General features: G+C 38.6%; 1 protein-coding gene and 1 pseudogene across 14 annotated transcripts in view; both read left to right on the top strand.

Moving 5' to 3' along the window:
* The window catches only part of ZMYM2 (zinc finger MYM-type containing 2), a 108,042-nt gene extending 88,386 nt beyond the window's left edge, over nt 1-19,656 (top strand). For 12 of the 14 annotated variants that reach the window (XM_062194509.1, XM_062194513.1, XM_062194506.1 and 9 more), the window contains 9 exons: nt 446-617; nt 2,304-2,429; nt 3,449-3,543; nt 5,096-5,264; nt 5,477-5,628; nt 12,630-12,744; nt 13,984-14,235; nt 14,534-14,654; nt 17,167-17,686. In XM_062194509.1, the coding sequence (XP_062050493.1) occupies nt 446-617; nt 2,304-2,429; nt 3,449-3,543; nt 5,096-5,264; nt 5,477-5,628; nt 12,630-12,744; nt 13,984-14,235; nt 14,534-14,654; nt 17,167-17,365 (1,401 nt within the window). In that variant the 3' untranslated portion in view covers nt 17,366-17,686. Of the gene's footprint in view, nt 1-445; nt 618-2,303; nt 2,430-3,448; nt 3,544-5,095; nt 5,265-5,476; nt 5,629-12,629; nt 12,745-13,983; nt 14,236-14,533; nt 14,655-17,166; nt 17,687-18,077 lie in introns of those variants that run through there. The other 2 variants (XM_062194520.1, XM_062194517.1) reach the window with 1 other exon arrangement.
* LOC133762630 (U6 spliceosomal RNA) lies at nt 903-1,001 on the top strand (annotated as a pseudogene).
* Nucleotides 19,657-19,943: the final 287 nt, after the last annotated feature.

A 19,943-nucleotide genomic window follows, 5' to 3' on the forward strand; every position in this document is an offset into this window, starting at 1 on the left:
CTTTATTTCAAAAGGTTGACTTTTTTTTTTTTAAACTTCACTTGAAAGGCAGAGAGAACAAGATATATGGAGACAGACTTTCCATTTGTTGGTTCATTCACCAGATGCTTATAACAGCCAGGTCTGGACCAGCCTGAAACCAGCAGGCAGACTCAACCCTGGTCTCTCCCATAAGGGTGGTGGAGACCAAGGTACTGGAGCCATCATCTACTGCCTCCCAGGGTGCAGAAACTGACATCACGAGCGGGGCCAGGACTTGATCTCATTCTAAGCAATATTTCAAGTGCTGCACTAGATGCCTGTCCTTACATTTTAGTTTTGATATGTACTCTTGCCAAAGTTTGTATCTCTTTTATATAGTAGGTCATGTGTCAGAGTAACTTTTAATTTAGAAAAATACCTTTAATGCTTAGTAAACCTAACACTAAATACTTTGGTTAATTAGGTGCCGGTTCCTGTTTTTCTGCCTGCTCCGTTGGATAGCAGTGAGAAGATCCCTGCAGCAATTGAGGAGCTAAAGAGCAAAGTTTCTTCAGATCCTCTTGATACAGGGTTGCTTACAATGACTGACATCATGACTGAAGATGAGGGGAAGACAGAGGCCACCAGCATCAACAGTGAGCACCTCTGTATTACCCTTTGTGATAAGTTCATTGTTGATTGTTTACAGGTGTTGTAGTTGCAATACTTTCAAGGTATATCACTGTGTTTCAACTTGATTTGTGAGTAGGGAGAAGCATTATAAAAAGAATGTATTTTATATTAAGAGTTCCATATTCTATCTAGCCAGATGCCCTCTCATGCCTCACCCAGTCACCAAAACAGGAACTTGTATGGTCTCTTTTAACAGGGCTTGATTCAGAAAAATCAGCTTAATATAATGCTTGTTAAGAATAATACTGGTGCTTGCTTCGGCAGCACATATACTAAAATTGGAACAGTACAGAGAAGATTAACATGGCAAGGATGACACACAAATTCGTGAAGCGTTCCATATTTTAAAAAAAAAGTAATACTGACAGAAAACTAACTTGTAGTCTGCTTTAATAATGATCCAAATTTTTATTTTGTAATTTTTATCTCCAGTTTTACTTTATTGCTTCTATCAATCATTTACATTGTGTAGATCAGGATTTATCATAACCTATATGAGTGTTTTGTAGGTGGTTCTAAGTCTCTGAGAATATTTATTCCTACCCTTGGCCCTCCGGTAATACTCAGAGTTCTGTTTCAACCATGAGATGCCTAATTTCTTCTGCCCTAGAGGACAATCACAACATGTAATTTTCTAAATATTTCATAATGTGACAGTGTTTTTGGAACATTATGTTAATGAGTTGTGAAATTAGTTTGTTGCGACCACTGTTTTGTTTAAAAAAAAAAAAAAAAAGTGGAACAGGAAAAAAAAGAGTCCATGATAGAAAGGGTAAATAGTTCTGTGGAGCCTTTGTCTCCAGTGTATTGTATTAGGTTTCTCTTTTTGTCTCCCACCATCACCCTACAGAATATATATCAGATAAAATACATTTCATACTGTGGTTACAAACAGATATGTTAAGAAACTCAGACATGAGAAACATCAAAACATGAGAAGGCAGTTGTAAATAAGCATATATTGAATGATATGGGAAACCTAGGTTAGAATTCAGTGTTGAAATTTGCAGTTATCTACTGTCTTTATTTGGAAGAAGAGATTGCTTTTCAAAATACTCTGCATTTTGGAGATGTTTTGTTATCACAGCATGCCTATTAACTTTGAATCAATCAAAATTTATAGGATTAAAAGTGTTCATGTACTTAAATTAATTATAATTATGAAATTTATTCTAGTTACATTTTAAGACCGTTATATACCTTATTTATTTATTTGAAAGGCAGAGTGGCAGAGAGAGGAGAAACAAAAAGAGATCTTCCATCCACTGGGTCACGCCCCAAATAGCTGCAAGGGCTGGGAGTGGACCAGGCTGAAGCTGGGAGCCTGGAACTCCATACAGGTTTCTCATGTGGTAGCAGGGGCACAACTACTTGGGCCAGCTTTTGCTCCTTTGCTGGACGCATTAGGAAGCTGGTTTGCATGTGGGGAAGCCAGGACTTAAATCAGTGCTCCAGTAATGGGATGCAGGCATAACAGGCATAGGCTTATCCCACTGTATCATTGTTGGCCCTTCATGCTTTTTCTTTTTGTGACCTGTTATTTTAAGTTTTTATTCTTACATCACATTTACAACTAAGTGACTTATTTTTGCCAGCTACTTTTCAGATTTTCTATTTTGATTTCTAATGATTTTGTGATTTTATTACAGGTGTGATTATTGAAACAGATATAATTGGTTCAGATATCTTGAAGAACTCTGACTCAGAGACACAGTCCAATATGCCTGATGTACCCTATGAACCAGATTTGGATATTGAAATAGATTTTCCCAGAGGTATTCAAAATACTACTTTATGGCTTTAGGATCCAGTTAAGGAGTCATAACTGTATTTAATGATTGTTGACTTTAGTGTTTCTTAAGTGAGGCATAGATTTGGATTATAGAGTTTAACAAGAATTTCTCAGAGCTATACAAAATGAAGATTTTTATTTTAAAGATTTATTTATTTGAAAGGCAGAGTGACAGAGAGAAGGGGAGAGACAGAGCTCGTCCATCCATTTGTTCACTCCTCAAATGACTGTAATAGCCAGGGTTGGGCCAGGCTGAAGCCAAGAGCCAGAACTCCATCTGGCTCTCTCATGTGGGTGACAGGGGCCCAGGTGCTTGGACCTTCTTCCCCTGATTGCCTTGGTGTATTAGAAGGCTTGATTGGAAGCCGGTACCCAGGACTTGAACCAGCATTCTACTTTGGGATGCCAGCATTGCAAGTATCAACCTAACCCGCAGTGCCACAGTGCTGGCCCCTATAAATCTTTTTGAAAGTAAATTATTATGGAATGGTTTCAAGATAGAGGAACAAATTAAGGAGATTTTGGTGCCTTTTTAAATTTGAAAATATTGATGGAATTAAGTTTACCTTCAAAGGGGAAAATTTATTTTCCGGTCTTTTGTAAAAGTAACGTGTTACTGCTTGTCATGATTTATTTTCTTAATCTAGATGACTAGTGGACACATTGAATAGAATATTAAACATGTTTTTAGAGAAAGATTTAATAGATTGACACAGATTTGCACTGGAAGTATTTAGATCTTATGATTGAATTTCAGGTTGTAATGATTCCTCTCATATCACATATTTCCATGAAGATTCCTTTTTAGGAGTTTAACAGGATTTATCAGAGCTCACAGGTCATGTTAAGATGGCAGCAGTTCATTCACACACACACACACACCCCCCCCAACCCAACTCAGTTTATCCCTATGTACATGTTAGTGCTTTGTTGGCCTTGTTTTATATAAATATGCTTGTGCTGTTTTATTTGGAATAACAGTTCTTTTGATTCATTTGTCAGCTGCTGAGGAGCTTGATATGGAAAATGAATTTTTATTACCACCTGTTTTTGGAGAAGAATATGAGGAACAGCCTAGACCTCGAAACAAAAAAAAGGTATAAAAGTCAATCGTAGACTTACATTCATTATTGCAATACTCCAGTATAGCAATATCTTTGTAGGCACAGAGACAAATATAGTGATCTTTTGGTGTCTGACGATTTGGGAAGATAGTTTATTTTCTAGGTTGTAAAAGAGTTCAGGTGGTAATTTATTTTTAACTAATGTCTCAGATTTATAGTTGTTACAACATAGGAAAAGAGTGAATATTATTACCACTTAGTTTTTCTTTATAAATTATCTTGATATAAATAGAAATAAAAAAACTACTGCTAAGAAAGCAATTTCAGTTCTTTTACAGGAATTGAGAGCTTGTCTAGAGAGCTGTTTTTTTCTACCATTATATTTGATGAGGATGAGGTATACGGTTTATTATATCTCATCTATTTTAAGTGTGTGAGTGCATAAGAAGACAGGTTTGGTAGTTTGATCACTTGTTAACAGGTGTAATTGTTGTAATATTCTATCAACAACTTTCTGTCTTTCTGATTTTCAACATAAAAAGCAAGAGCAAAAGACACCTTACAAAAGACGAGTTTCACAAATTAACCTAAAAAGGAAGAAAATTGAAGGAGTACCTGCAGTGTAATGAAGGCGAACTCTTATTTGACACCAAACACAAAAATTAACTTCAAATGGGGTAATAGACCAAAATGTCAGAGATAGAAATATAAAACTCTCAGAAGAAAACATAGGCCTAAATCTTCAGTACCAGGGCCAATGCTGTGGTGTGGCATGTTAAGGTGCCGCTTGCAATGCCAGCATCCTATATGGGTGCCGGTTCCTGTCCCCACTGCTCTACCTTCAATCCAGCTCTCCGCTAATGTGCCTGGGAAAGCAACAGAGGACAGCCCAGGCCCCTGCACTCTCTTGAGAGATCTGGAAGAAGCTTTTGGCTCCTGGCTTCGGCCTGGCCCAGGCCTGGCCATTGGGGCTATTTGGGAAATGAACAAGCAGATGGAAGATCTCTGTCTCATTCTTTCTAACTCTGCCTTTCAAATAAAATCTTAAAAAAAAAAAACAACAAAAAAAAACAGCTAAAAAAATCTTCAGGGCTTTGGGTTAGGCATAATTTCTTAGGTTCAACACCAAAAGCAGAAGGAAAAAAAGGACAAAAACAGATACATCATATTATTATCAAAATTGAAAACTTACACTGCAAACAATACCTATAAAAAGTGAAAAGGAGTTGAGTGTGGTTTTCCCTGTAAGGGAAATATTATGTTAATATTTGGGATACTTTTATTCTAAATTATTAGTTTTTAAATTATCTTATTTTTAATTATTTTCTCACTATACTGACTCTTACAAAAGAATTTTCTATGATCTTCTTTTGCAAAGTGATTTGTGTAGAAACATGACATTCCCTGGAGTTGTATTTTAGAAAATGTTATAGGTAACCAACTATTGTCTGATTCAGGATAACCAGTTGGTTGTAAATAAACAGATATTTCCTTTTAATTTGCCTTTGCTAAGTGATGGCTTACATAAAGTCATGAAATAATGTAGGTTTAAGAAAATAGTTTCACAATGGTATTTTATTCATAGGGAGCCAAGAGAAAAGCTGTGTCAGGATACCAGTCTCATGATGATAGCTCTGACAATTCGGAATGCAGCTTTCCTTTCAAATACACATATGGGGTAAATGCATGGAAACACTGGGTCAAAACTAGGCAACTTGATGAAGATCTGCTGGTATTAGATGAGCTAAAATCTTGTAAGTATTTTGATTTTTTTCTTCTAAGTCTTAAAATTGAGATTCTGTTATTGATTACCTTTAACAAAAAAACCATATGTGTAACTTAAAACAATTCTAAGAATGTTTTTTATTTTACTTTAAAGTTCGTGTAAAGAAGAAATTAATTTCAGAAAGTTTTGAAAGTTGTAACAATAAATAGTAACAACTACTGACTTTTTCTTTCTTTTTAGCTAAATCAGTAAAATTAAAAGAAGATCTACTCTCTCACACCACAGCTGAACTGAACTATGGGTTAGCCCATTTTGTCAATGAGATCCGACGACCAAATGGAGAGAATTATGCACCTGATAGTATCTATTATCTTTGCCTTGGAATACAAGAGGTTAGTAATTTGATGGCTGCTTTCAAAAATAATATGTTGTGCTTCCAGAATTTTAAAGGGATTCCTGAACCTTTATTGGTTTACCAAGAAAGACAGGAATTTAATCTGTTGAGAAATACCAAGATACTATATGGATGTTCTTAGCTACTTTCAACTTCTGCTACAATGCAATATATATGTCCCTAAAAACTTTGAAGTTTTCTAGAACTGTGTATCAAAACCAAAAAGGATTTGTGGGGGAAAAATAGGGTACAGACAGGCCACTCAAAACTTGTGCATATTTTTCAGTATTTCTAATATGGTTTGAATATTGGTAATATGGTTTGAATACTTTGTTTTCATGTGTGGAAATTTAATCCCCATTGTGAGACATTAACAGGGTGGAAATTTAATGAGACTATGTTATTTAGAGGTGGAACCTTTGGGAAATATCAGATTATTTTTTTTTCCTTTTCGACAGGCAGAGTGGACAAGTGAGAGAGAGAGACAGAGAGAAAGGTCTTCCTTTTGCCGTTGGTTCACCCTCCAATGGCCGCCTGATCCGAGGCTAGGAGCCAGGTGCTTCTCCTGGTCTCCCATGGGGTGCAGGGCCCAAGCACTTGGGCCATCCTCCACTGCACTCCCTGGCCACAGCAGACAGCTGGCCTGGAAGAGGGGCAACCGGGACATAATCTGGCGTCCCAACCGGGACTAGAACCCGGTGTGCCGGCGCCGCAAGGTGGAGGATTAGCCTGTTGAGCCACAGTGCCGGCCAAGTATCAGATTAGAATGAAACAAGGTCATTGAGTGTCTGGCACCTCCATGATTGAATCCTGGTGTTTTTCTAAGAATAAAAAGAGAGAGATACACATATACAGATGTGTGCTCCCTGTCTCCTGCCATGTGATGCTGTGCCCCATCCTGGGACACTGCCGACCAGAAGGCCATCACCAGAGGAGGCTCCTAGACTCCACACCTCTAGAACCATGAGCCAAAATAGATTTTTTCCTTTGTTAAGTTGCCTGCTTATGGCCTTCCAGTATAGTAATAAAAAGTAGACTGATACAAAGTCTAATAAATATTCTCCACTTATATATACATATATGCCTACACACACATTCATCTATGTGATATTGGAGTGATACAATTTTTTCCTTATCAGTTACAAATAAATGAATTCACAGTATGGGGCATTACATATAGCCACATTTGACTATAGATTCTTGCTGATCTGCCTGTAGAGAGTATCTTAACCTTAACCTCTGTGAATATTTGGTCTGTTTCATTATCTGCTTCTGTTGTATTTCTAACTTGGGTAAAATAATATAACCACCTGTTAATTTGAAATCATCTCATAAAAACGACTCATTATCTTTAGGGATTTTTAGATAACCTTCATCCACTTATTAATGAGTGTTTTCCACAATACACCTGACAATCAGCTTTTTAAAAGTGATGACCTGCAGATTTGAATAAGTTCTAGTGGTTTGAGTCATATGTATTTTGAAATGTATGTTACAGGGAAGATCTCTTTAGAGTTTAGTTGATAGTCCTACAATTGAATGCTGTGCTGCTAACAATAGGTAATTAATGAAATAAGTTACTGAAACAACTAGAATTGTCTGAATTTGTATGTAATTTATTTAAGAGCAGGGATTTTTTTAGGGGAAATAGTTCATAGCTGTTAGTTATAGTATACTGAAGGGTCATCAAATATTTTACAGTAGCAATCCAAAAGAAATATAATAGATTTTACCTTATTCCCCTTTGCTAGATATACATGTACTTGGAGCTTCATGCTTAGATGGTGGTATAGGTTTGCCATTCCAAAATCCCCAAATCTCTGAAAACAGAAATTTTGTCCTTTAGATTTTCATGAAAATGTATTTGACATTAAAATTTGACTTGAAGAGTTGTGAAGCTATTATTGTCTCTTTGTTATACTTAGTGTTAATATTTATAGGATATTAATTAGAGAATTTGCTATAGAATATTATGTAGATACATTCATATCTTGTGTTTCCACTTAAAAAATTAAAAAAATTGTGAGTGATCCTAGCTCTGGGATTACAGAACTGTGTGTGAATTTCTTTCCTTCCTCTTTTATTAAACCTATCATAAAAATAGTGGGAACAATATGGATAAATGCAGTACCAGAGAGCAATGAAATCTTCTAAATCCTTTTCAGAACAAGCTATTTACATATAAATCTCCTTTAGAGCAAATTGGAGCACACATAATCATTTTGTCTGTGAATCAGGACAGTTTTATTTCATCTACTCTGCATGTCATTTCTTGGTTATTCCATTAGGATTCCTCTTCTACAGTGGTACAGTGCTGACTAGAAATAGTGAAAGCAGAAGCCCTTGCCTTGTATCTAGTCTTAGGAGGAAAATATTAAATACAGGCTACCTCTTGGATTTCTTGTATCTTCTGTTACCAGGTTAAGGAGGCTTTCTTCTATTCCTAGTTGACACAGAAATTTTTAAAAAACTTTCTATTTTGTTGCTGAGAGTTGCTATCATAAATGGGTATTGAACCTTGCCACCATGCTTTTTCTATATTGAGAGGATCATGGTGTTTACTCCTTTAAACCATTAATAATTGTGTGTTATATCTGTTGATTTTCAGATATTAAACTAGCCTGACATTTTTGGATTAGACTCTCCTAACAATGGTATATTACTCTTTTTATGTAGTCAGATTAGATTTGGTAATGTTTTATTAGCAGTTTTTACAGATAATACATGAAGGATAATACACAATTTTCTTGTGTTGACCTTAGTTTCAGAGTAATACTGGTCGTTAAAATGAGTTGGGAAATGTTCATTTCTCCTATTTTCTGAAAGAACCTATTTGAATTGGTGTTATTTCTTCCTTAAACATTTGATAAAATTCACCAGTGAAGTCATACAGGCCTGGCATTATTTGTGTTTGTTTTCTTGGGTGCCTGTGTATGTGTGAGGTGGGGGTAGGAAGGGCTGTAAGTCACTAAATCAATCACTTAGTTAACATAGGACTATTTAGATTTTATCTTTCTTCTTAAATTGGGTTTTACAATTTTGTCTTCCAAGAAATTTATGCTCTTCGTCACAGGTTGTCAGATTATTAAATAAATTGATCCTTGAAATGTGTGTAGGATATGTTAACCCTCTCATTTAAAATGTTGAGAAGTTGTACTTTTTTGTTTATTTAACAGTCTAGCTCAATAAACAAAATAAACTTTAAATTAAAAGGCCATGTAATAATAATATAAGCTTTGCAGACCAGGAAATAACTAGGATGTTATATGCCCACTTAGATAACTGCTTTAAATTAACCATTTTTAAATGTAAAAAAATTCTTATTCACAAGATTTTTTTTTTAAAAGATTTTATTTATTTATTAGAGAGGTAAAGTTACAGAGAGAGGGAGAGACAGAGAGAAAGTTCTTTCATCTGCTGGTCCAGTCCAAAATGGCTGCAATGGCCGGAGCTGGGCTGATCCAAAGCCAGGAGCCAGGAGCGTCTTCTGGGTCTCCGACGTGGGTGCAGGGACAGAAGTACTTGGGCCATCTTCCACTGCTTTCCCAGGCCATACCAGAGAGCTGGATCAGAAGAGGAGCAGCTGGGACACGAACCAGAGCCCATATGGGATGCTGGCACTGCAGGCGGCAGCTTTACCCACTGTGCCACAGTGCTGGCCCCATCAATAATTTTTGATGAGGAAGTCAAGTTAAGTAGATGCCCAAGTTGCACAGCTAATACATTTTAAATCTGGTGAGCAATTTGTCTTAATAGCTACTAAAAGGTACACCATTCAAGGATTTGAAATATATACACAAAAATACGTACTTAAACAATGCTGTACTCATGGTTAGTAGCACACAATTGGGACTAATTCCACCTAAGAATGAAATTTGAAAAAATCTGACCATGGGCAAGACATTGTGAATTGAGCCTTATAATACATTATAGAAATTCATTAGGCAGGCCCTTGTGGCAGGTAAAGTCGCTGTCTGCAGTGCCGACAATCCCATATGGGTGCCAGTTCAAGTCCCAGCTGCTCCTCTTCCAATCTAGCTCTCTGCTATGGCCTGGGAAAGCAGTAGAAGATGGCCCAAGATATCATCTGCCATCTCCCGTCCTTCCTGCCTTAGCAGCATACTAGAATGAAAAGTGGAGCTGGGACCTGAACCTAGGCACTCCAGTACTAGATGCAGATATGTAACTGCTCTGCCAAATGCCCACCCAGGGGGCCTTGTTTTTTATAGATTAAAAATGCTTTGTAGGGTAAAACAGCACACTGGTACAAATCTATTTACTTAAGTGGAAATTAAGGTACTATTATTTGGAGAAGCAATGAAAGTCCCTTAAAACATATTTAATAGTCAAAAAGCACATATTTGAGAGAATATGTTCAGACCCTTAATCTGTTCAGACATGTATTGTCACAAATAAAACAAACGTGTTGGCAATGAATGTTTTGGTGAGTTAGCTAAAGCTAGAAAGTTCTGATTTGTAATAAATGTATACAATAATTTGTGACATGAAAATAAATGTGAGAGGCCAGCGCTGTGGCACCGTGGGTTAAAGCCCCAGCCTCCAGTGCCAGCATCCCATATGGGCACCGGTTCAAGTCCTTGGGCCTCTGCACCCACATGGGAAACCTGAAAGGCTGGCTCCTGTCTTCAGATCAGCTCAGCTCTGTCTGTTGCGGTCATTTGGGGAGTGAACCAGCAGAATGGAAGACCTCTCTCTCTCTGTAACTCTGTCTTTCAAATAAATAAAATAATTATTTTTTTAAAAAAAGAAAAGAAATGTGAATATTATATAATTGGAGGGCTCCTGGATATAGTTAAGGAAGTCTACTCTTAAAAAGTTTCTACAACTGGTTAGTTTATTAAATGTTATTCAAATAGTTTCATTAAAAATTGTGTAAAATAATCCACCAATAATTTGGCAACAAGCCAATAGTTCTACACAGCAATTTGTTTCAACAGTAATATTCCAGTCTTCACAAGTCTGCATTGGAAATCTGTGTACTTGTTTCTCTTTTCTCACCCTTCCTGCCTAGCGATTTTTTTAAAAAGAATTTATTTATTTATTTGAAAGCAGAGTTAGAGGCAGAGAGAGTTCTTCCATCCACTGGTTCACTCCCCAAATGGCCACAAAGGCCAGAGCTGGGCCAGTCCAAAGCCAGAAGCCCAGTACTTGAGTCCCTGCTGTCCATGGAGATTCAGATGGAATTCTCAGCCCCTGGCTTTGGCCAGGCCCAGCCCTATCAGTTTCTGGTATTTGGGGAGTGAACTGGTGGGTAGAAGACCTCTCTCTGTCTCAGTCTCTGCCTTTCAAATAAAAATAAAAAAAAACAGAACAGGGCCTTTGAAATGAGACTAGTCTGAAATGAGAAGTATCTGAGCATTAAATACAAGATATTAAAGGATTTATATTTTTAAAAATGTAAAATCTTGGCCGGTGCCACGGCTCAATTGGTTAATCCTCTGCCTGCGGCGCTGGCACCCCGGGTTCTAGTCCTGGTCGGGGTGCCAGATTCTGTCCCGGTCGCCTCTCTTCCAGTCCATCTCTCTGCTGTGGCCTGGGAAGGCAGTGGAGGATGGCCCAAGTGCTTAGGCCCTGCACCCAGCATGGGAGACCAGGAGAAGCTCCTGGCTCCTGGCTTTGGATCAGTGCGGTACACCGGCTGCAGCGGCCAATAGAGGGTGAACCAATGGTAAAGCAAGACCTTTCTCTCTGTTTCTCTTTCTCACTGTCTAACTCTGCCTGTCCAAAAAAAAAAAAAAGTAAAATCTCATCAAGTTTTATATTATATATGTAGAAATTACATATTTTAGATATATTAGGTTAAGTGAAATATTTAAAGATTTATTTACTCATTTGAAAGGCAGAGTTAGAGAGAGAAGGAGAGAGAGAGCTTCCATCTGCTGGTTCACTCCCCATGTGGCCACAATTGCTAGGGCTGTGCCAGGCTGAAAAGCCAGGAAGCCTGGAGCCTCTGGATCTCCCGTATTGGTGCAGGGGCCCAAGCACTTAGGCTGTCTTCTACTGCTTTCCCAGGCACATCAGCAGGGAGCTGGATTGGAAGTGGAGCAGGCAGGGGTTGAACCAGTGCCCATGTGGGATGCCAGTGCCACAGGCTGCAGCTTAACTCTATGCCACAGTGCGCCCTCTCCCATTTTATTTTTATTGCTTAATACTGTTCTATACATACAATCATTCTAAAATTAAGCATAGAAGTCTCATTTTCAAAGAAGTTGTAAGTAAAATGAGAGTACAATAATCTTTATATTTTAATAAGATACTTACTAAATGAAAACTATTTTTTTAAAGATTTATTTATTTGAAAGAGTTACACAGAGAAGGAGAAGCAGAGAGAGAGAGAGAGAGAGAGAGAGAGGGAGGTCTTCCATCTGCTGTTTCACTCCCCAGATGGCTGCAGCAGTCGGAACTGTGCCGATCCGAAGCTAGGAGCCATGAGCTTCCTCCAGGTCTCCCATTTTGGGTGCAGGGGCCCAAGGACTTGGGCCATCTTCTACTGCTTTCCCAGGCCATAGCAGAGAGCTGGATCAGAAGTGAGCAGCTGGGACATGAACTGGCACACCATGGGATGCCAGCATTGCAGGCGATGACTTTACCCACTGTGCCACAGCGTTGGCCCCCAAACTTCAGTCTTTTTTTTAAGCCACAATTTAATTACTCTAAAATTTTCAGTATTCTTCCATGCAGTACGTAATAAACACTAGAGTTAGATAATCTGTTTTGTCTGACAGGCTGACAATTCTCATCTGACTTTTACATTGTGGATTCTGGGGTGTGTATTTCAACTTTGAGTGTTTTAGCAACAGATTAGTTGGTAATTTATGATTATGATCTCTGTGTACACACAAAGTTAGTGATCCCTCATGCTTTAAGATACTTTTTTTTAGGTATAAAGCTTTCTTATTTTTTCTTAAGAAATACATATGTTATATTCACTCTTTATGATTAGCTGGTTTTCCTTCAAGACTTTTTTTTTTTTTCTAGTACTTGTGTGGTAGTAATCGAAAAGACAACATATTTATTGATCCAGGATACCAGACATTTGAGCAAGAATTGAATAAAATACTCCGAAGTTGGCAACCAAGCATACTTCCAGATGGTAATCCTATTTTAAAAATAAAGGTGTTAGAAATTTGTTACTGGGATTGTTATTTTTACAGAAAATATGTTAAAATAATGAAGAAATTAATTTAGAGTACTCTTGAGTTCATCTGGTCATGTCTTACTGAATTAGAAATACATTACAAATAGCTAATTTTCAGGAAAAATTTTCTAAGAAATGTGATTGCCTTCTCTGGAGTAAGATACTGGGTGGTTACAGTGGAGATTCTGGTATTAAATTCTCTTAAACCAGTTTTTAAAATATGAAAAAATTAATATATATGAAAATCACCTTTTTTTTTCCAGGAATTTTACAAAATTTTTAAAAGATTTATTTATGGCCGGCGCCGCGGCTCACTAGGCTAATCCTCCGCCTTGCGGCACCGGCACACCAGGTTCTAGTCCCAGTCGGGGCGCCAGATTCTGTCCTCGTTGCCCCTCTTCCAGGCCAGCTCTCTGCTGTGGCCAGTGAGTGCAGTGGAGGATGGCCCAGGTGCTTGGGCCCTGCACCCCATGGGAGACCAGGATAAACCCCTGGCTCCTGCCATCCGATCAGCGCGGCGCGCCGGCCGCAGTGCGCCGGCCGCGGCGGCCATTGGAAGGTGAACCAATGGCAAAGGAAGACCTTTCTCTCTGTCTCTCTCTCACTGTCCACTCTGCCTGTCAAAAAAATTTAAAAAAAAGATTTATTTATTTTTTTATTTAAAAGGCAGAGTTACAGAGAGGCAGAGAGAGAGAGAGGTCTTCCAGCTCCACCGATCCAAAGCCAGGAGGCAGGAGCTTCTTCTGGGTCTCCCACATGGGTGCAGGGGCCCAAGCACTTGGGCCATCTTCTGCTGCTTTCCCAGACCATAGCAAAGAGATGGGAAGTGGAGCAGCCGGGACTGGAACCGGTGCCTGTATGGGCTACCAGCACTGTGTGCAGCAGCTTTACCCACTACGCCACAGCGCCGGCCGCTTTTTAAATTTGATTTCCTTTCTGACTGATGGCTGCTTGTCCTGGTGAAGAATAGAAGCAGACCTCCAATCCCTTATTCTAGAGGTGATGGTTCCATATAATGAGTGTTTCCTAGCTTCTGTATTGCTAAAGAGCTATGTAGGTAATTCTGAATTTTTACCTGTTGAGCTGCCTTGAATGGAGGATTAGTATAGATTTGTTCTTAAATTAACTTTATTTTTAGATGGTTAAATAAAAACTTTTATTATAATTCTTTTAAAATAGTTTTCTCTATTTAAGGGTCAATATTCTCTCGAGTTGAAGAAGACTATCTCTGGAGGATAAAACAACTAGGATCACACTCTCCAGTAGCCCTTCTGAATACCCTATTCTACTTTAACACTAAGTATTTTGGCCTGAAAACAGTGGAACAACACTTAAGACTTTCCTTTGGCACTGTGTTTAGGCATTGGAAAAAAAATCCTTTAACAATGGAAAACAAAGCATGTCTTCGATACCAAGTGTCTTCCTTATGTGGGACAGATAATGAAGGTAGTGTAACTCGTTGTTTTCAGATCGTCTGTGGTGGGGATATTCAAATCTTGCCTTACTGAAGATTGTTTGGGTTACATGTTAGGAACCTAAGGATTGTAATTTTCATGGAATAAGACAACCTGTGTCTTCTTAATATGTTTCAGTTCCTTTCTGAAAAATTATGCCTGAAGCCACATCTTAACATGCTGTGGCAGACCCTAGATCCTATTCTTTCATTGTTAACAGACACGATGAGTGAATAGTTCTGTCATTCTTCAAGGTTGGTTTTATGAGATTTATTTTTCATTTTTTTAAGATAAAATTACTACTGGAAAAAGAAAACATGAAGATGATGAGCCAGTATTTGAACAAATTGAAAACACAGCCAATCCTTCTAGATGTCCTGTGAAAATGTTTGAGTGTTACTTGTCTAAAAGGTGAGTGTTAATGATACTTAAAGTTAAAAAATGATAGTATAAATTACTTGTTTTCAATATAACACTACCAAGAGGTGACATTTTTTCACTTACCCTTTTCTCACGGAAATCCAAGTCCGTTCAGTTAGAATTATACTCCCATTGTAGTGAAATACCCAGTTTATACTTGGTACATTAATATTCTTTCATGTTAAAAAAATCATTCTCTACTAATGCAATTACTGCTGCTTTTATTTTCTTTTAAATTAGAGCAGTTTGAGTAACTGCAAAATAGGAGGCACAAAGTGTTTTTGTAGAGTCAGATAATAAATATTTCAGGCTTCTTAAGCAATAGGGTTTCTATTGCAACTACTGGTTCTCTCTGCTGTTAGAGCTGGAAAATAGCCAAGTAGTATAGAAGGCAGTTTCAGAAAAGGTAATGGAAAAATTCACATTACTTTTTTGATCCTTTTTTTTTTTTGACAGGCAGAGTGGATAGTGAGAGAGAGAGAAAGGTCTTCCTTTTTGCCATTGGTTCACCCTCCAATTGCTGCCGCGGCTGGCACATCTCGCTGATCCAAAGCCAGGAGCCAGGTGCTTCTCCTGGTCTCCCATGCGGGTGCAAGGCCCAAGGACTTGGGCCATCCTCCACTGCCTTCCCGGGCCATAGCAGAGAGCTGGCCTGGAAGAGGGACAACCAGGATAGAATCCAGCACCCCAACCGGGACTAGAACCCGGTGTGCCGGCGCCACAAGGTGGAGGATTAGCCTGTTAAGCCACGGCGCCGGCCTTGATCCTTTTTAAAAATGATTTATTTATTTGAAAGGCAGAGTTACAAAGAAGAAGAAAGGGGATGGGAAGAGGAAGGGAGGCATGGCTCTTCCATCTGTTGGTTAACTCCCCAAATAGCTGCAGTGACCAAGGCTCCAAAGCCTGGAGTCTGAAACTCCATCTGGGTTTTCCACATGGGTTTAGGGGCCCAAGCTCTTCAACCATCTTCCTGTGCTTTCCCAGGGCCATTAGCAAGGAGCCGGATCAAAAATGGAGCAGCCTGGACTCAAAGCAGTGCTCATATACAATTCCAGCATCACAGGCGTCAGCTTAACCCGCTGTGCCACAATGTTGGCCTCTCACATTACCTTTTAATTCTGTTGCTTCTCAAACATGGCTGTGTTAGTAAAACTTTAGTTTACTGACTGTAAAGAAATGTTCAAAGGTAGAATAGATAGATGGAGATGTAAAGTACTTAGATTTAGCAGAAAATAGTCTCTCTTTTTTTTTTTTTTTTAAAGATTTTACTTATTTATTTGAAAGAGTTAGAGGGAGGAGAGGCAGAGAGAGAGGGCAGGGGACGAGGTCTTTCCATCCGCTGGTGCATCTCCCAATTGGCTGCAACAGCCGGAGCTGTGCTAATCCGAAGCCAGGAGACAGGAGCTTCTTCGAGGTCTCCCACATGGGTGCAAGGGCCCAAGGACTTGGGCCATCCTCTACTGCTTTCCCAGGCCTTAGCAGAGAGCTGGATTGGAAGTGGAGTAGCCAGGACTTGAACCTGTGCCCATATGGGATGCCAGCACTGCAGGTAGCGGTTTTACCTTCTACTCCACAGCACCGGCCCCTCTTGGTACCTCTTTTTTTCTTTTTAAAATACGTTTATTTATTTGTAAGAGTTAGAGTTGGAGAGAGAGAGAGAGAGAGAGAGAGAGAGAGAGAGAGAGAGAGAGAGAGAGAAAGAGAAAGAGGAGAGGCAAAGCGAGGCGAGTTAGAGAGCTCTTCTGTTAGTTCACTCCCCCAGTGGCTGCAATAGTCAGGTTTAGGCCAGGCTGAAGCCAGGAACCAGGAGCTTCTTCCCGGTCTTCCATGTGAGTGCAAAGGCCCAAGGCTTTGGGCCATCCTCCACTGCTTTCCTAGGTACATTAGCAGGGAAGCAGAGCTGCCAGGACTCAAACTGGCACCCATATATGAGATGCCAGCATAGCACTCTACGGCTTAACCTTCTGCACCACAGCACCAACTCCCAAAAATAGTCATTTAAGAGGTCTGAAAGATACAATAGTGTTCTGAGAATACTATTTCTTTCAGTACTGTTTTCTTCAATATGACACCAGCAAGCATTTAAAAAATATTTCAAACCAGTGAGATGTTTAGGAACTATAGATTATTTTATGCATTTCCTTTGTTTTAAATACTCTATAAAATTTTCAAAATATTAGCACCAACTCAGAATGTACTTACTTACATAACAGAAATTTGTAAATCACAGTTAGGGCCCCAGGATAGCTTTTAGGAACTCCTAAAGCGGCATCTATGCAATGATAGCTATTTTTGACTGTGATTTAGGGGAGCTCTGTCAATATCAAGGTCTTCCAGTAGTAGTAACTCTTTGTTAGGTAGATATTTGTGTCTCAGAAATTTATTATTTGTTGGTATTTTATTTCATTTATTTTAAAGATTTATTTATTTATTTGAAAGTCAGAGTTACACAGAGAGGAGAGGCCGAGAGAGAGGGTCTTTCATCCGATGATTCACTCCCCAGATGGCCGCAATGGCCGGAGATGTGCCGATCCGAAGCCAGGAGCCAGGAACTTCCTCTGGGTCTCCCATGCGGGTGCAGGGGCCCAAGGACTTGGGCCATCCTCTACTGCTATCCCAGGCTACAGCAGAGAGCTGGATCGGAAGAGGAGCAGCCAGGACTCGAACCAGTGCCCATATGGGATGCCGGCACCTCAGGCTAGGGCGTTAACCCACTGCGCCACAGCACTGGCCCCTATTTGTTGGTATTTTAAAAGTTAAGTCTTGGGGCAGGTGTTTGGCCTGGCAGTTGTGATACCTGAGTTTAGTGCCTACCTCTGCCTGTCAATTGCACTTTCCTGCTGACGTGGACCTGGAATGGCTTCTGTGGTAGCTCCAGCAGTTGGGTTCTTGTTGCCTATGGAAGAGTTCCAGCTGCTGCAGGAATTTGGGAGTGAACCGGTGGATGCAAACATTCTCTCTCTCTGACTCCTTCTCACTCTGTCAAATGAATATTTAAAGATAAATAAAAATTATGTACAATGCTGTAAGGATTTCTGTTATGCTCTGCCTAATTTCATCAGTTCTGAGATTATGTTTTTTTTACATTTGATTACATTTTTCACATTTCACCTTCTGAAACTGGGATACTTAAATTGGTGCACATTAAAATTACAATCGGCTGTGTTTAACTTACTTCATGGTAACAGTAAAATAATGTCTACTAATGGTGTCTTGGATTCAGTGAAATGCAGAGTTTACATTATGGTGGGGAAGTAATGGAGATTAGCTGTGAGACTTCATGTTGGCAGTGAGACATAGTGTGTGAGTACACACTGTGCTTAGTGGGGTCTCAATTAGTCTTGAAAGAAGAGGAAAGTTGTTGGAAATTTTTTTTTGTTTTCTGGAATTGACTCTTTTTCCTTTCCCCCAAAGTCCACAGAATCTCAATCAGAGAACGGATGTTTTTTATTTGCAACCAGAATGCTCTAGTTCTACAGATAGCCCTGTCTGGTACACATCTACTTCGCTTGACCGAAACACCTTGGAAAATATGCTTGTACGGGTTCTTCTAGTAAAAGATATTTATGACAAAGACAATTACGAACTGGATGAAGACACAGACTAAAAACGAACGTTTCAGAAGCAATCGGGATAAAACAGCATTAGATAGTCGTGCTGCTAGTCTTTATTATGGAAAACATTTCAAGTTTACTCCTTCTGTTTTGAGTTTTGTAGCAGTGTACCCACACTGGGTATTACCATGTAAATAATCCGTGAGTGAAAGTTGCCATTATTCTATGTAGTGGTTTTAGAATACTTAACAAATACATTCAAATTCTTTTTTTATTATTATTTATTTGATTAGGTATGTTTGTAACTTTTTACATTACAAATATGAATGAGAATGTGCCATGTATAATTTTTTTCTTGTAGTAAGAAACATCCCATATTGCACAACTCTACTGTTGCAAAGCTTCCTTGAAAGGGGGCTCCTTTACTGGGTTCTCGACCAGATGGTTGTGTGTGGGTAGCACTACTAAAAGTTTAGAACTTGCAGTGTCTTTCAGAATTTTTAAAATAAACTGTAAACTAATAGGCTTGGTTTTTTGGGTTTTTTTGGTTTGTTTTACGTTTTAGTTACTGAAGCCTTACAAAGTTATGTAGAGAGATACCATCTTCTGTACCAAAAATAGACAAGAGAATGCTGTCAATACTGGTGTACTGTAATGTGAATCGATACTGGTGAAAACAACTTTTTGTTCCCTTTATTAAAACCTTAGTGTCCTTTTCTCATTTGTGGCTTTTCTGATCATCCCAATCAATAAGATAGGTGTACATACATATACATGTAGATGTATATGTGTATAGAGAGAATGATTAAGTTGAAAACAAGAACATCAAGGCATTTTCATTGTAAAATGTCTGATGAAAGCTTAAAATTCTGTTTTTCTTTTGTGACACCCATAAGTTTCTGAAATCTTCATTTATATGGACTTGATTTTTATTTATTTATTTTCCCCTCCTTAAGGGTACATATCATGCTGAAGTATTAACTGTGTAATACTCTAAAACTTTACCAGTTTTATTAGAATTCTCATGCCTGCTTCCAAATGTGACTGATGCATACAGTGGATACTTTTAGAAATGCCACTCCTGAAGTCATTTTGCTAGAAAGTCAAGCTACTTTGGTTAAGATAGTGTCACATTTTACTATGAAGATTACCAGTGTAGTGCTTCTGATATTTCAGACGGAAGAACAGAGAAGAACTGATGGGTAAAGTCTATCTCAGAGGAAATCACGTTCCATGTTAGATTGTTTGGCTATTAAAATCTAATTACTTCTTATAGAAGAATGCATTAAAAAAAAACCAACTTTGTGCTTCTGCATAGCAGTTTATCTGTTCAGACCTTGTCTTTTACAATAAGGCAGTTTATTTCAAATCCTGCTTTCAAAAGACCGAGCAAAGTGCTGTCTGCAAATTATCGTAAAGAAATCATTTGACTAACTTCATATAGCATGTGTATAACCATGTTGTTGTTCTTTTTCTAATTCCTGAATTGCCATAGTGACATTAGCTTGTAAAAATTGTTCTGGGGGGAGAAATTGGGCTCATTTCCACAGTGGGTAGGCAGTATCCTCATATCCCTTAGATATTTCATTCTCCTTAGGGTAAGTGTTAGTACACAAGAGAAATTTTCTTGAACAAAATTTGGAAAATTTCAGAGGTTGTAATCACTGTATATTTAAGCAATAAATATCTGAAATGTTTTTGGCATAAAAATTAATTTATAATGCTC

Source organism: Lepus europaeus, chromosome 6 (assembly GCF_033115175.1).
Source record: "Lepus europaeus isolate LE1 chromosome 6, mLepTim1.pri, whole genome shotgun sequence".
Lineage (NCBI taxonomy): Eukaryota > Metazoa > Chordata > Mammalia > Lagomorpha > Leporidae > Lepus > Lepus europaeus.